General features: G+C 36.9%; 1 protein-coding gene across 2 annotated transcripts in view; it reads left to right on the top strand.

Moving 5' to 3' along the window:
• Positions 1 to 17462, top strand: part of TMCO3 (transmembrane and coiled-coil domains 3) — a 33154-nt gene that overhangs the window by 11372 nt on the left and 4320 nt on the right. For both annotated transcript variants that reach the window (XM_079322899.1, XM_079322898.1), the window contains exons 6-10: positions 2370 to 2462; positions 3620 to 3806; positions 4798 to 4915; positions 5520 to 5715; positions 11798 to 11948. In XM_079322899.1, coding sequence (XP_079179025.1) covers positions 2370 to 2462; positions 3620 to 3806; positions 4798 to 4915; positions 5520 to 5715; positions 11798 to 11948 — 745 coding nt within the window. The remainder of the gene's footprint in view (positions 1 to 2369; positions 2463 to 3619; positions 3807 to 4797; positions 4916 to 5519; positions 5716 to 11797; positions 11949 to 17462) is intronic.

The following is a 17462-nucleotide window of genomic DNA, read 5'->3' as shown; positions in this document are numbered from 1 at the left end:
ACTCCTGTGAAACTGTGAGCTGTGGTTGGCTGGACACGTTTTGATTAGTGCTCTGGTGTGCATTAACAGATTGTTTAGCCAGCAGGCAAAACAGAGCACATGCTAGAGCTGCACAGTAATGTCTGCTGAAGTTGCATGTGTTTATTGCACAGATATCCATGCAACCACTTGGAATTTAGTGTCTTTGCAACATCTGCTCCTACCTGGGCTTCTGTTGAAAATGATTGTTGGGCTCGAAAAGTAGGGATTAGTAGAAATTGTAGGATTTTGTTGAGCTTGTACTGGAAGAGATTAAATAATCTCAACCTCTGTGTTGTACATAATTTCTGGGTGAAGAATGTCTGGAAAGTTTGACCACTTAGACTGAGAAACTAGTTTGTAGGCTTGGCATGAGAAAGAGACCCAACAATGAATTTTCAAGAGACTTACATTGAAGATTATGTGGTCAGAACAGATATGAGAGAAGTTTCTTTGGGACAGTTTAAGTGACTTGCGTTTTTCTTGTGGAGCTGTGGTTAAAACATTATTAAAACATGTTGACTAGGTGTCTTGTGCCTGGTCTCTTCTCCATTTCCTAGAAAAGTTAAATGTCTGAGGAACTGAGAAGGCAGGCAGATTCTAATCTGGCAGAAAAGATGTTTTTCATCCCCACTTCTGTAATTGATGGTAAACCTTGTTTTCTTCTACTCTGACCTGTAAATACACAGAAAAGAAATACGAGAGTTTTAAAGTAGAATAGACTATTCCAGTTAACTGCCTGAACACTTCAGGGCTGACTGAAAGGTAAAGCATATTGTTAAGGGTGTTGTCCAAGTGCCTCTGAAACACTGGCAAGCTTGGGGCATCAATCAGCTCTTCAGGAAGCCTGTTCCAGGGTTTAACACCCTCTTAGTAAAGAAATGCTTCCTGATGTCCAGTCTGAACCTCTCCTGAGGCAGCTTTGAACCATTCCCACTCATCCTGTCAATGCATATCTGTGAGAAGAGCTCAGCACCTCTGTCTCTACTTTCCCTCCTCAGGAAGCTGAAGAGAATGATGAGGTTGCCCCTCATCCTTCTTTTCTCCAAGCTAGGCAAACCCAGAGTCCTTAGCTGTTCCTCACAGGACATTCCTTCCAGCCTTCCACCAGTTTTGTCCTCTTCTGGATTCATTCAAGGATCTTCACATCCTCTTTCTGTGGTGCTCACAGTGCTCCCGAGGAGCCCTGATGCCATTCACCACTGGATACAGCAAGATAATTTTGGGTGACAGATGCTCTGTTTGATGCAGGACAGGGTTTGCCCTCTGGTATCTCACACAGGCTGCTGTCCACCAGCACCCCCAGATCCTTTCTGCAGGGCTGCTCTTCAGCCACTCCTCTCCTAATCCATGCTTGTGCCTGGCATTGCCCCATCCTAGGGGGAGCAGAATCCAGCATTTTGAATTGTTAAATAATTTCCTCCCATTAATCATTGCCTAATGCTCCAGTGTATCTACATCCCCTTGCAAGGCATCTTGTCCCTCCAGAGTCAACAGCACCTCCCAGTCTGCTATCACCAGCAAACTTGGGAATGGTGGTTCACCTCCTCCTTTCTGAACATTGATACATGTATGTATTTGTTAAACAGAACTGGCCCCATACCTGAGCCCTGAGGTATGCCAGTTGCCAGCCAGAAGTATCCCCATTTTTCTGTTGTGATGAGGAAGACAACCACTTTCCTTGCTGTTGGATCTGTACTCTCTGTAGCACAAAGGCTGTTAATTGTGCTCGTCTGAGAGATGGATGTGTGGAGCCTGTAGGATGGAGAGCAAAACATCAACCACAGTCTAGCAGAAAGATTATACCAGTAGACCAGTAAAATAACTAGCAAGAAGTAGCTTCTGACTTGCAAGCCATGGAGATTTAATAGTACATGCATAAAGCATAACCTATTCTTTTTCAATTAGCAAATAAGTTTACTGTTAAGGAAACTTCCTAGTCTGACCATTGACAAGGCTCTCTGCCTTCTTCACCTTTGTGCCCCTGGTTATCCCAAAGGTTGGTAGTTCACTGACACATGTTGCAGGCTCCCACTGAGAGTTCAGTCTCCATCTCAATCTGCAGTTGCCAGCCAAGCTACCCTGGATCAGACATTAATTCCTGAACACTTATCAAGATCAATGCACATGTGAATGTTGGGTCACCAGCACTCTCCCACCAGATTATCACCTGCTATCAGTCAGGTGATGGGAAAATAATTGCACTCCAAAGGTGCTCTGGGAGCTTGTGATATATGAGCAACAAGTGAACTACCTGTGAAAACTTAGGAATCAATTTGCTTTGTAGTGTACTGATAATTTTGTATTAGAAGTTGACTTTTGTGCACTGATTTATTTTTTTTTCCCCTAAGTCTATTGTACAGGTGGAGACATTAGGAGAGTTTGGTGTATTCTTCACTCTCTTTCTAGTTGGTCTGGAATTTTCTCCTGAAAGATTAAGAAAGGTATTTTTTTATAATATCTCTGTGTTAAGGGATTTAATTGCTAATTCCGGGAATTGCAGATTTCAGTTATATTTTAGATTTTTGCACACTTCCTACAATACACTGGTGTAGCTTTGTGCATTTTTGAAAAGACAAATGTGACATTTGCTTCTGCACTTTGAAAAGAACAGAATGCATTATTTATTCAGTGTCTCAAAAACCCTGCATTTACTCCCTATTTTAGTAAAACAGTTTGATTACTAGAAAAATCTCTCACAATTTTTCTTTTTTTACAGTCCATCTCTGGTTTATTTTAACATGCAGTAATATGCAGTTGCTGTTATGGAGTGTCAGTTATGTTTGCCATTCCTGTTATAAAAAAATCAAAGTTTAAGTACTGCATACTGAATTGATAATACATACTCTACTGGCCAATAAGTTGATTAAGCAAGTAAATTAACACAATCTGGAATATTAAATGATGTGACCATCAGAATTCAGCAAAAACTACGAGTTTCTTTTGGCCTTAATTTATAAAGAAAAAGTTATAAAATGGGTGGAATTCTAATAGTGGAAATTATGGCTAGAGATATATGAAGATTGTGTATATGTAAAGAATTGCACTGTGATCTGTTCCTAAACTGATGGTTGGGAGTTTATGATACTAGAAAAGCTTTAATGGAAATATGTTTCAATTTATGGCTATTTAGCTTAATCTGCTCTTTCTAGTCCATCTAAAGTCCAAGATGAAAGTCAGTAATTCAAGGGTTCCTAAACTGTAGTAGGTAAATTGCTGCTTCATAGTTGCTTGTGCACTAGTTTGGAGCAGGTTACTAGTATTGGTGACTGCCTTTGCCACACCCATTTTTTCCTCATCTTAGAATCACATCAAATAATTGGTCTTTCATTAATTAATTTTAATGTATTTCAACCCATACTGAACCATTTGGCCCTTAATTTGTCCATTAGCTTTGGGATATTCACCTGGTTTCTGGTAGGGAGTCTTTTGGGGTAGAATATCTGCTCAGTAAGTTGGGTGTTGTAGGTGATACAGTGTGATGGTCCATTACTCTGTTCCCCAGTATAACAGCCCCAAATCATTAAATGCTTATTTGTACTGAGAAACATTGTAAATAATCAGTGAGAAAAGTGTCATAAGAACTTGTTTTCTTCCCAAGGTATGGAAAATCTCTTTGCAAGGACCCTGCTACATGACAGTTCTGATGATTGCCTTTGGTTTACTATGGGGGCACTTGCTCCAAATTAGACCAACACAGAGTGTCTTCATTTCTACTTGTTTGTCTTTGTCAAGCACACCACTGGTGTCCAGATTTCTTGCAGGTAGTGTTCGAGGAGATAAAGAAGGTAAATATGGCTTTAAATATGGACCACTGTAGTATCTAATAAAATTTAAAAGAGGTTTACTTTGTAATATTATAAGAGAAGTGAGTTAAAAACCCAAAAAACCCCCGACTCGTAAGCCTGGTTTACAATCAGTCATCCTTGTTTAACACTGGCCAGTGTTGTGGGTATTCTTGCTAGGAAGTGTACTTGATTTGTACATAGCCAGTCCTTTTGGGCAAAGACAGTGTAGTACAACCAGTGCTCTCCATGGAGAACTGACTTTACTGAGTGTCTGGAATCCTTGAACTTTTTAAGATTTTACCAGATTAGCCCACTGCTACCTGTCATCAGGGCAGAAAGGCTAATTAAAAAAATTCACATCCTTCTTCAGGAAACAGAAACCAGTTTAGATGGTCTTTCATAGCTAACAGCTCTTCAAATAAGGACCTTCAAGGGCCATATTTATAGCTTCTCAAATGCTTCTAAATGTTACCTTTTGGAAGTTTTGACATGATGCTTTCTTCCACTTAAGTCTCACTCATATGAATTGTGTTAAAGTACTCCTCACCCTCTAGAGTATTCATTCTAATGCCAAAATTCAAGGTGTATATTTTGCACATGCTGGCTTGAATGTGTCTTCAGAATAAAGCCTGTATACTCTCAGTAGAGGGATTTCATTAAATGCTCTAGTAACTAAATTTCATTTCACCAAATACAACTAGTGCTTAACTGCTAAGCAAAGCCTCTTTTTATTGTGTAACAGAAGTTTCATCTGAATATTTTGTTTGTATTTTAATATGTTTCTGTATTTTTATATATTTCTTATAGAAACATTTTAATTTACCTTCTAGTGGGGAAAAAAAAAAAAGTCCCTGGACAACTTTGAATGACCTTCAGCCCATTAAGAGCTATATTGGGTTCCATTTGATTAAGCCATTTCTAGGTTTCTGAGCATTTGCAAGCATTCTTAGATTCTGATGACTGTTTCCATAACCACTCTGCTGGTGTACAGGGGATATTGACTACAGCAGTGTACTGCTTGGCATGTTGGTGATGCAGGATGTGCAGCTTGGTTTATTTATAGCTGTCATGCCTACACTTATTCAAGCAGGAGTGAGCACCTACTCCAGGTAAGAAAAGTCATTGTATGGATCTTCTCCCTACCCTTGCAATTAGTATGTAGATTGGTGGTATGAATGTGAAAGCACAACAGTTAATGTCAGTTCCATAGAAAATAGGCACTCTGTTCAGTGAGATTTCCTTTGCTGTTCCTACTTGTTGTGAAGTAGAAACCTGTAGTAGACATATAGGAGTAGTTGTTTGTAAATAATCTCTTTGCTATTGCTGCTTTAGTACTGTGTGGTAATTAAAATTTTTAGTGAAAAGTTTGTTACTGTAAATAAATAAGTTAATTTCTTCATTTACTTTATTCCTGTAGGGCATGTTTTTGTCAAAGACTAAGCAATAATATTATTGTGCCTAATGGCTTACCTTGGAGATCAGTCAATGAAAATCTTTCTGAGTCAACATGGAAGTAAATTCTAGACTGTAAAAGAGGTTTTCTGGGCACTCTGCAGATTTAGTCTTAATCTAGTTTACTAATGTATCTAAATACCTTCCTGTAGCTACTCAATTTTGAGCATTTATGGAATTAGGTATTTTCATTTATGGGGAACTGGTTGGGAAGTATGAGAGCACTTGAAAGAAACTTTTTGTTTGTTCTTCTCTTTCCAGCATTTTCAAGGAAATTCTGAGAATACTGATACTGATTGGCCAAATTCTGTTTTCTCTGGCTGCTGTTTTTCTTCTATGTCTTGTTATAAAGACTTATCTCATAGGACCGTATTACCGCAAGTTGCACACAGAAAGCAAAGGGAATAAAGAAATCCTCATTCTAGGAATAACTGCATTTACCTTCCTTATGTTAACGGTAATCTTTTAAATTGATAAAACATTTTAATACATACAATGTTTACTTCACCAGTATCACAAAAGCCATCACAATTAGTGTTATTGCATATACGTGTGCCTCTATGATTATTTGGTTTTAAATTGTTTTAAAACAAGCCCCAAATGTGCAGATGATTCCTGAGTTATAGCACAAAGATACAATTTGTGAGTCAGCTGAAATTCTCCTGTTAGCTTTTGATACAGCCAGTTTAGGAATCATAATCAGAGTTTTAATTGTGGGCTGCTTCATGCATTTGAAAATTATTCAGGATGGGTTTTGAGATACTGATAATGACATTTGTTCACAAGTTTCTTCTTAACAGCAACTTCTCAACATGGTTTTTATTGTAAGATAATTTTATTTTTGTGTAAGAGACACATTTTAGGAGGAAGAATAAAGTAGAGGAATGCCTTAGGGTTTATAGATTTTGATTAACCCTATTGGGTGTGGCTCATTTTCCCCTGAACTATTCATTTTTGTTTCTATCTCACATTTCAGCCTTCTGAAAAACTATACTGCTGGAGAGTAGAGTGTGACAGTTGTTTGATAATGTTGTGGGTTTAACACTCCATTATCCTGAATGTGCAGATTGTTACATCCCCCGAGAATAATTAAGCCAAAAAGTTCCTGTGCCTGTTTTCTAGGGGTGTTTGGTTAGTTACTACAGTCCAACAGGAAAAGCTGACCTTCTTCAGGAAGAAGGTTAAAAAGTAGTTAGTGACACCACAGCTTTATTTAGTGACTTCTACTGTGTAAGTTAAAAATGCCATTGCTCTAAATAGCTATTCATATTTCAAATGTGTCCTCTAATAAGATAAGAAACAAAACTGGTTTCACCTTTTTACTTTCTAACAAGTAGACATTACACCTGTAGAACAACTTTAACAAAAATCAGCAAAGAAACTGCTGAAGTTGTGCAAAATATTATGATATCTAGAAGCAATTTTACTTTAATTAAAACCATGGCCTACATAGAATTGAGCTTCTTGTATCCAAATTGCATTTCAAATATTCAAGGAGTTTGTCTGTGTGACTTTACACAATACGTGTGTGTACACAAATATGGGGAGAGAATATGTTTGAGTTTGTTGGATCTATACTGCAAACCCAGAAGGCTTCTTCAGTGTTTTCAAAATTCTCTTCCCTTTTAAAGTTGATGAATAATTTATCAAAGGGAATGGCACAAAGGATACTGCAGGTAACTTCAGGGAACCAGTTTAGATGCTTGATACTCATTGACACTTACAGATTCATTATAGTAATGGTACAAGTTATATTTTGAACACACACCAAAAAAAAGTAAAAAAGTGTTTACTTGTTGAGTTGAATAGGTGAACAAACAAATATTCTGGAAAACCAGTCTTAATTGATATAGATGCTGTGCTTTGACAGGAATACAAACATAGGATGAGTGATTGCAATGTAAGCTGAAAGGTTAAATTAAGGTTTTTGGGTGCCAGGTAGGAAAGCAGTTAAACTGTCATGGATTCTGCAAAGGTCTTTCTCCTTAAATATTGAAGGAGGTTGTACAACTAATCTGCAAACATAGAATATTCTGTATTAGTGTAATTCTAAGAAAGCTTTTTAATCTGCAGGGGAGCAGTGAGAGAATGCCTATTTTAACATCCTTAACCAAAGACAACTCTCTGTCTCCATTTAGAAAATTTGCGATACATTTTAAAATAAAATAATTTAATTCACTGTCTAGCATTTTGAGTTACTCTGCAGGACACATCCTTTCCAATAAACAAAAAAGAGAGTAGGAATGATATGGTGTTCCTGCCTCATGCATATAGTTGGTTATTGCATGCTTCAGTGTTGGCTGGATTTCTGGGGTCCAGCTAAGCTTTTTTCTGTATTTGAATTAATGTGCAACACCAGCATATATAGCACTCATTATATATAGACTTGGTTTATTTTGCTTGGTTCCTGTGTTTGAAAAATCTCAGATGATTAATTAAACAAGAATTGCCATTTCCCTGCTGATAAGGGCAAATTCTGTATGGGAGAGCAAGAGGGAAGATGAGGCAGAACAGGTTCCTATACTGCAGTGTGAGTAAACAATTCTAATATAAGGATTATCATGTCAGTTGAGGAGCTTTGAGTATGGTTGTGACTTTTGAGCATTTCTGAACCTGGGTCACTTGGATAACAGTGCAGCTTGTTACACCTGCAGATATGTTAGTAAGACTTAAAGCTTAAGGTATCCTTTCTGTTTCCAGTATTCTCAGAAATAATTGAATTTCCCCTTCCTTTTATCCTTCAACTAGTTAGGCAGATCAGGGCTTGGAGGTGGGGATTGTGTCAAATGCCAATTCTGTAATAGTATAGATGACAGACAAAGTTGTGCATCTTTGAGTCATGTACCTTGTCTTTGGTAACAAAGGTTCAGTAGATCATTATTGCACTTTCAGCAACTCCTTTTCATGCTCTGTGTTACACAAATAGGGGTTTGTTTGTTTGTTTGTTTGAATTGGTGAACTGTTCTCCTGTATTGCAACATAAACAAATCTAACTTATGGTTTTAAGCATGACCATTCAGGATCAATGGCCAAACTGGTAGTTTTATATCAAGATATTTACCAAGATGAGCTGAAGAATGTCAGCCTGAGCATTCATTGGTGTAGTGTTGCTTTTTCATGTTCTGTATGTACAGAATCATTACAAGGAAAATTGTTTTAAACACTCTCCAGATAATGAAGTGCTGTGTTGGAAACCTGCAGGACAACAGTATCAGTTTTATAGTTTTTTTAAAACTGAAATTGTGGAATGTTGTTAGGGAAATGGAAAATTATAAAACCTGACCTGACAAGAAGGACAGCAGTTACATTTACATGTTTATAGGACTATGCATACACGTGGGGGAAAAGTGGCTTCTAATTTCACTGCCTGATGATGGATGGTAGCAGCAAGTGAGGGCAAATTGCCAGTTTGCTTTATATACTGAAAAGAAAATAGAGTGATGTTATTGCAGTACTTTACATATGCAAATGTATGAGTTTTTTCTGCAGTGTCTTATGGATATCATTACTAGTATTAGAGTATCATTCTTTGTTTGCTAGAAGTACTTCTCAATAACTTATAACCTGATTATGAACTCTTTTCTATCAATTAAAAGAAGATTAAGGAAGATCTGTAATCTCAAATATTTTAGTTAATCATTTCATAAAATGCCATTGAGATAGTTTTTACAAGGTTCACTTAAAATTCTTTCAATTTCCATTACAGTTTCACTTTCTTGAAATGCTAGCTTAAAATTCAACTCTTTACTCTTACACTCTTAAGCAGATTTAAGTTACTTAAGCCTGAAATTCTAATACCTTTATTTCCACCAGAATTTTATTTAATTTTACTGGCTTACCATATTCATTAAGCTTCTATGATGATTAAAGAATTAGCAATAAGATAGGCATCATTAGAGAATATAAGCAAAACAACTGCTGAGCAGATGGTTGAGATTCACCCAGAACATGTTACAGCAATAATGTTTATTTCTTTATGTATTGATGTGGTAGAACATTTGAACATAAAGATCTAATATTCTAGTGAAAGCAAAGCAATCATTTCTGAATTGGAGTAAAATGGGACCTCTGAATACAACTGAAAACTAAGTTGTACTGAGAAAAAACATGTGAATTGACAAAATTTTCATGTAATTTTGACTGAAAAAGCTTTCTGTAACCTAAGAGTTGAGAAGAGCACGTGCAAAGCCCAGGGGTTAGTAATGGCTCAAGCCCTGTTTGGTAAAGGCTGACTGTTTGAAGTAATGCAAGCAGAGAGGGAATACTAAATGATCAATACTCTCCAGGTTTTGCTTATGTAAAAAACACTGCTACGAATGCCTTCCTGCCAGTAAAACAAGTCCTTTCCAGAATATCTGTGCACATGTGCTCATACATTATATATAATAAACCCTGATGCTACAGTTTTAGCCAAGGAGATGTGTCCACTTGTAGGCAATACTATGGGACAACTGGTGACCAAGATGGGAATTGTAAAAGGAACTTCTGAATAAAGCTACATATAAAAGGTTGGACTCAATCTCAAGGGTCGTTTCCAGCCTAGTTGATTCTGTAAATCTGAAGAACAAATTGGAGGAGGGGAGAGAGTGTTAAGAAGATTATGTCATTTTTGGTTCTTTTCTTGCTCTCTGATACACTTAATACTTTTCTATATGTAGAGTGACTTATGGATTTTGTACAGCTGAAGTTATGTAGTACCCAGAGTTTAGACAAGGAATAGTAAAACTTGCCTACTTTTTTAGCAGGCCCCTGAGCTCATACTTGGCTTGCCATAAGCTGAAGGAATGTAATTCAGTTTTTACGCTGTGGGACCAAATTCCCAGTTAGACATGCAGTTTACTCCAGTTATGTCTGATGCTTTCTGAACAAACATGTTTCTTTCACACTCAAATTGCTCCTTTCTTGGAGAGTGAGTCTCACAACAGTACAGTATCATGCAATTCTGGTACAAGATATGCTGTATCTCTTCCTTTATGGTAACCTAATCCTGTCCAAGGGAATGTTTAAAATATTAGCTATAAAAGTTTTGATGTGAAGCTCTGTTGCAGGTTGATGGCACTTAAGTGTGGGAAGATTATAGCTGAGTAGTAAAAATAATTCCAACTTTATTTGAATAGGTTATATTAGATCTTAATCATCCGCAAGAGGCTGTGACTTCTAAAACAACTAATGTATGATTAAGAAGAACTTAACTGTTTCCTATTCATAACTGTTTCCTTAATTTTATTCATCTCTTGGTGATTTTAAAGCCATTCATGTATATATCAGCTTCTTCCCTCTTACAATTTTGAATTGTTCTAAAAGCACTGAAATTCCTTTTGTTTTAAAGTCAGAATAACATTATGCTGTTTGCTTTGCATGATCAGCAACTAGTTATATTAGTTGACAGAACTAATTTATTACCTTAAATATCTTGCAATAATTACAGAGTGTTATCATAAATGCAGTTATGTGATGAGCATTCACACATTATTACTTCAATATACAAATGTCTTGGGGTTATTTTTAGGTGTCATCTTATGCCTAGTATGGAGACTTGTTTATTGTGTCTTTTGCACTCTGTTAGTTTCATGTTGCCTGAGTTTTTGTTTAATATCTTACAGTAAAACACCATTCAAGATACAATGAATGGTATCCAGAAATGTACTATAGTGTATTCTTGCTTAATCTAAATTAGAATAAAAATAAGTTGTTGGTTTTAAATGTTCTAATAATAACATTGTCCTTTCTCAGCAAGATGACCATCTACAGCTGCGTGATTTTGAAATAATTATTTTCAAACATACTTTATACCATACCATATATTAGAACTGCAGTTTGATTTTCTTTTAGTGTTCCAAGCATTGCCTTAAGCAGTTGCTTTCTGTCTTATTTAGTCTCTTTACATGTGTGTCATCTCTTCTTCTAGTACTGCATTAAAATATTAAAAAAGAATGAAGCGGTCTGAATTCTTTCAAGCAGTCATTCTGCTTCATTTCAGTAGTTTACACTCCTAAATGAATCCTTGTTCTGTAAAGCACACAGGCACAGTTGCACACCAAATTTACAATAATAAAACATATTTATGTCAGGGACTTCAGCTAGATTGAGACACTTCTCCCAAATGTAAGCTTAGATTTTCATTTCTTCCCTCTTGTTTGAAAGCTGGAAAATACCTTGTTCTTACTGCTTAATTTTACAGCCTCAATGTATTATGTAATCCTGGCTCCAAAGCTGCCATAGTCTCTCTCTGACTCATGAAATCAGATTCTATCCTTAAATGTGACATAAAGCATTGCAATGTAGATTAAGAAATTTATTTTTGTTTTTGTGGGAAAGGAGGTAACATAAAGGGAGAAGCTAGATTTGTGAGTCTTCTGTATAAATACAATACTACAGCACATTGAAATACATACATTGAATTCTGTTTGTTGTCGAACTTGCATAAAGCATAGTAATTTCCTGCATTTGGTATAATGTAAAGTTTTATAGTTTCACTGTGGAATGGTATATAAAAATAAAAGTCACTCAGCAGTAGATTTTCTGTTATTCCTTAACAGATCACAGAGCTGTTGGACGTTTCAATGGAGCTGGGATGCTTCTTAGCTGGAGCTCTGATCTCTTCTCAGGGTCACATGGTTACTGAGGAGATTATGTGCTGTATTGAACCAATACGTGACTTTCTTGCCATCATTTTCTTTACATCTATAGGTAACTTTCAAGAAATCTTACTTTAAAATATTTGATATTTATATGTAACATTAAATAATGTTAAATCTATACTATAAAAAAAATATATATTACATAAAAACCTTGCTTACAATGTGTGTGAGGAGAAAAAAATTGTGTCTATAATGTAAGGGGAGGAGATAGATTTTATTTTGTTAAAATACTGTACTGTTAATTGACCACGACATTGGTTTGCCTTTTCTACTACTTTTAAATGTAACATTTGGTTTCAGAAGCCATTTCAGTGTTGTACTCCCAAGACTTGGTTTAGTGTCAGTTTTTGAATGATAATTCTTAAATCATCCTATTTAAAACGTGTAACTAGATATTTTAAGATAAAGAGGCCCTGGTTTGGTTGTTGATACGTTGGGGTTTTTTTTTTTATGTTCTTTTGTCTTTCCAGCAGCTGTATTTGTAATTTATACTAAAATTGTATTACTATTTTGAGTCAGTTGATAGAGTAGATTTCAGATTTTTGTCATTTGGTTTTCCATAGAAGCAGAATGTCATCATAATTTTTTATAGCTTGTTTCTTTAGAAATTTAGTTGGGAGGATGTGGTCTGTGTTCTCAATGCAGGGAAAAATAATTGAAAGAAGATGTATCTCAGACACTACTTGAATACCAACTGAAATGCAGCATTGAGGTATAAGATGAGGAGTAACTTATTATGCCTGATATCCAAAAGGAGTTAACTTAGAATACTTACAGTAAATCAGTAACTTCCTTTTGAACTGCTGCATTCTCCAGCTGTCTGTGCATGCCCCAAAATGCTTTGTCTAAAGGAAACTGGAACACGTTACTGAGGTGCTGGGCTACAGAGGGTGAGGAGACAGACAGGCCCTGTGAAAGCACTTCCTCTCCCTGTGGATTGTACAGGAGAGACATGTCCCTGTGCTGGTGACACTACAGTGTTTAAGAGGGGGTTTGGATGTGGCCTGGTGCACCAATCCAACCTCCTTCAACCCATGTTTACTCAGAAAGTCTTAGTTTTTGGATTTTTTCAACACCACCCTTGGGTTTTCTTCTGCTGTTATTTTAAGTTGTTTATTGTTCTTTTAATTTCCACAGATTCATTCAGATAACAGTAAAGTGCCATCATCAGCATAATTTTAATGTTTTTCCTTATATACCTGTTTGATACTCATTGTTTCATAACAGAAACTAAAATTGGTGGCTGTCAAAACAAAAATGAAATAGCTATGCTTGCCAGTTCTAAATTTATTTTCTTTTTTTTTTAAATCCAGCCCATGATAATAGCATCTGGTGATGAGTCAGATTACTTAGTAATAAATATGTTTATTTAAATAACTTTTTTTTAATAATGGGAGGAAAGTGGTGAGCTCTGATGAAACTTGGGCCTGTATAACTGACAAGCTTGGATGAGTAATTGCTAAGTGCTCACAGATGTAAGTTGTTTATGTATTTCAGTAAAGATGCTGATGGAATGGATAGTGTTATCAGGGATACAAAGCATGACAAGTGATTATAAGCCCAAAGTTAATTTTACAAGGGACTGAACAAAAATACTGTCCTACACTCTTGTGGCTGCATAAATTAAGACTAGAGATAAGATTTTACTAGAGTAAAAGAAAATAGCAAGACCTCAGTTGGCATGCTAGCATCGCTCCATACAGCCTACATTGTACTCTAAGGAAATTATTTTAGTCTTTCTGCTACAGAATTAAAAAAAAATCTTTCAACAAATGTTGCCATTATAATTGCAAGAAGGGAAGAGAAGAAAATTGCCTAACAAATTGGGGTGGTTTTACAGAAGATGGATATTATTCCCACGTCAGAAGAAAATTAAGCTAAAAAATCAGAACCATGTTATAGACATGTGACAAAATGTGATAATGCTTGCTTGTTAAAAAATCCCAACCAAACAATGACAAAAAGCCATCCAAAACTAACAAAGAGGAAAACTCAAAACCCTAAAAAACCCCTATTTCCAAACAAAATCCCCTTCCTCCACAAATAAAAATTACCCTCCCCACTCCATTACTTTAAAATCTTTGCATCACAGGAAATTCTGTGGGGTGGCAAGGGGATAGGTTTTAATAGGAGTGATGTGATATTGCCAAAAAAACCTGAGTAGAACAAAAAATTTTCCTTAATTTTTCTTCTTACTAGATTTCTTTAAGGACTTCTTGCTTGCTCTCTACTTACATATATACACACACAAATTGTATGTATATATAAATATATAGAGATTTACTGTGTGAAATTGTGTAAAAGCACAGGGAAAGATTCCTCCCCTGCCTAAAGAGGTTTGTTTGTTACTATATGCAGCAAGAGTCTTACAGAAAGCAGAAACACTTGAGATCCTGAGGAACACCACTCCAGTAGTATCATTTTTGGTCCCTTTAGAATAAAGGCACAAATGGAAAAAAATTATCTAAATTGAAAAGTTCATTCCTATTTTGCTTGTCTTAAATGCCTTCTTTTCTGTTCTTACTACAATCCTTGTGGTGCCTAAAAGCTGAGCTGTACTTGTTCATGTAATACCCATAGCAGTGGACCTGCCCTTACCTTGACCTGTGCAATGGTACAGCTTTCAAATTTGCGCTTGGGTGCATTTGTGGGAATAGTGCACCTTTGCAGTTAGGCATTAACAGCTGCACTTTGAGTTACTCTATCTGTACATTCATTTAGGCCTCTGGGTGTTCTTCAAGGCTCCTGGCATTCTTTATGCCACCTGCTGAGGGTAGAGGGTTTCTGTTAGTGTCTGTTCTCACTGGTAATTTTGAGAGAACACCTTGACCAATCCCTTACAGCCACATTTTGGTCACTTCCTTTCTCTTTTTTGTGTTTATACCTACTACACAGATCTTTACCCATACATCATTTGGTTTTGATTACTTTTTGGAAAGATAGAAGGCATCTTTGAATAGACTGTTTGACTGTTTTAAAAAAGTTGGTTGGTTTTTTTTTTGTTTTTTTTTTTTTTTTTGTGTCTACATGTGGAGTATAGAGTTTGAAACTGGGCATCAAGACCCTCTGTGCCACTGGTGGGGTAACAGATTACTTCCACTGACTGACAAGTTATGTGTTCCCAATGGCTGTACAGATGTACCCACCTGCCAGGTTCCACATTTCCCTTCTGGGTAACCTCTGTGGTCACTGTTGGACCTTGAATGCAAGACACTGAAAACCCTTTAACAGCTCACTCTTTGAGAAGATGGGTGATGCTGACACTGCCAGCACCACCACTGTCCAGAAGCCAACATGCACACAAGGATTTCCAATAAGCCTCTTAACATTTCTGCTGAATCTTGAGAAAATCAAAGGAAGAACCCAACTGGAATTTGTTAGGTGGCATGCATTGCCTTCTCTTTATCCATCTGGCTCTAGTGCTTTGTTTTTCTGCATGGAGCACAATGAAAATTGGAGGCTTCATGCTCTCAGAACTGACAGTAGAATCAAAAGGACTTTCCCCTTTACAGAAAGATTAAGATTGGCTTTCCCCTCTGCTGCTTAATGACCTAGCCAGGGCTCTAGCATTTATTGCATTTGCTGGCTATGATCCTAGGTTCATTAAGGCTCTTAACAGATACAGCATCTCAATGCATAGCTAACTTGATTTTTCTGAGTGACGTCCTGTCTTGAGGATGTGTCAGAATTAATTCTACTGGCTCCAGTTTGACCCACAGAGTTCGGATTTTTGTATTCTTGTTTGCCATCAAGGATCTCCAAGATTGCTTTTTTGATGTTTGATCTAACCATGATGTGGTCAAGACGTTTAGATCTTCACATGCTGTTTAGAAGCTATCCAGCAGATTGGTAGAATCCATCTAATCGAGGAAAGACGAATTTTACTTGTTAAGAAAAAAATACTTTTTAAAAGATTGTGCAAAGTCTTGCCTGTAGTTGTCCACAGAATACATACCAACTTCTGTGAGTGAACTGTGCTTTTTGGCTTGACAGTGATGAGCCCTGAGGCCTCTGATCCAGCTCTTTGTGGACACTGCTTAGAGCTGAAATCTGGTTGCTTGTGGCCAGCTCTGTAAAAGTGTACCTAAGTGTTATCCTAGCTGTTGACTCCTGGCCAATGTGACATGTGCCAATGACACTGTTGAAGTTTTTGAGTTATTTGAAGTGTTTTTTCCATGTTAGAGAATGATTTCAAAATTACTCCTGAGCTTAGTCAAAGTCTGATCAAAACCATTGCAATAATTGGCCACATTCAGGCGCCTTCTGCCTATGAAATTTATCTTTGTGACTGTGTTTGTGTTGTCAGGAAGCTGTCATGTGCTTGTGTAGGAGTCTGATAGCACTTCTGGTCTTATCCCAGGTTTTCATCTAGGATTGGGGCAAAGGTCTGTACTGACCATAAAAATACCTTATGATGGGATTTATTCCCTTCAAAAAATGTCTGGTTTCTGGGATGTTGATTTGTCTGCTCAGAATATTGTATGTGACAGGTTTAGTCTTGTTTTCACCTTGCAGAGACTCTCCTCCAAAGGGTTGTTATAGAAATCTGCTATAGTTTGTGCTTCAGCTCTTTGGAATATGGCAATAATCTCCACAGTGGGCAGCTGTTCAAATGGACTTCAGACTGCCTGTGTGCTCCAGAACTGAACACGTAGTGCCACCAATTGTGATGACAGCACTAGGCTTTATTTATAGCCTCCCTTGGAAACCTTCAGTTCTGGATCTGGCAGAATTGTCCCTCTTATCAAACATTCCATTGCTACGGGCTGTATTTCTCTAATTGCTTTTCTGTATTTTCTGAGGTCAGCCTAAAGGTGAAGGAGCACTGTGCATGTGATATACAGTAAAAACAGAGAAGCTACCTGCCCTTGCACATGCATCTGTGCATATACGTGGATTTAGGGGTTTTTTTTTTGTTTTTTTTTTGGTGTGGTTTTCATTATTCTGCTGTCTCTCCTCTTATTTTGGTAGTCTTTTGCTTTTGTGCTTCAGCAGTTGGAAGGAAATTAAGAAATAAAACAGGGTGTGTGTGTGCATGCTGTCTGGGTGGCACTTGTGTAAAGATCTCTGATGTAATGGAAGTAGGTTTCCATGGGCAATTGAATGTGCATACAGATAAAACCCTGTGAAGTTACTGTCTGGAAGAGATGACAACTCTTGGTTCTCTACAGCTCATCTGGATCTGCAGCACTAGAGGGAGGGAAAATCAGTGGAACCTTTTCACGCATTAAAATAGGAAGCTATTCACAGCATTGATTTGCAGGCCTTATGCTTCAAAAAGCCAAATCCTTGTCCTTCATCAGAAATAATTGGGTTGGAGAAATGCCACCTATAATGAATTGGTCAGAAACACCACCACTATTTTGATTTCACTTTTTAGAAGCTTCTATGGAAAAGGAATGAGCTTCCAAAGATACGCAGTTATGTTTGCCTGCACAAGTTCCTCAGACTTCAGGAGATGAAAGTGGACTTACTCCTAAGGTTATTCCTTGGGGACTCTAGGACTTCTCCAATAAATATTGCATTTTCTTATGTTTAATATTCACAGGATTTAATTTTATAT

The sequence above is a fragment of the Erithacus rubecula genome, assembly GCF_903797595.1.
Source record: "Erithacus rubecula genome assembly, chromosome: 1".
Lineage (NCBI taxonomy): Eukaryota > Metazoa > Chordata > Aves > Passeriformes > Muscicapidae > Erithacus > Erithacus rubecula.
This window is presented reverse-complemented; position numbering and strand designations above follow the sequence as displayed.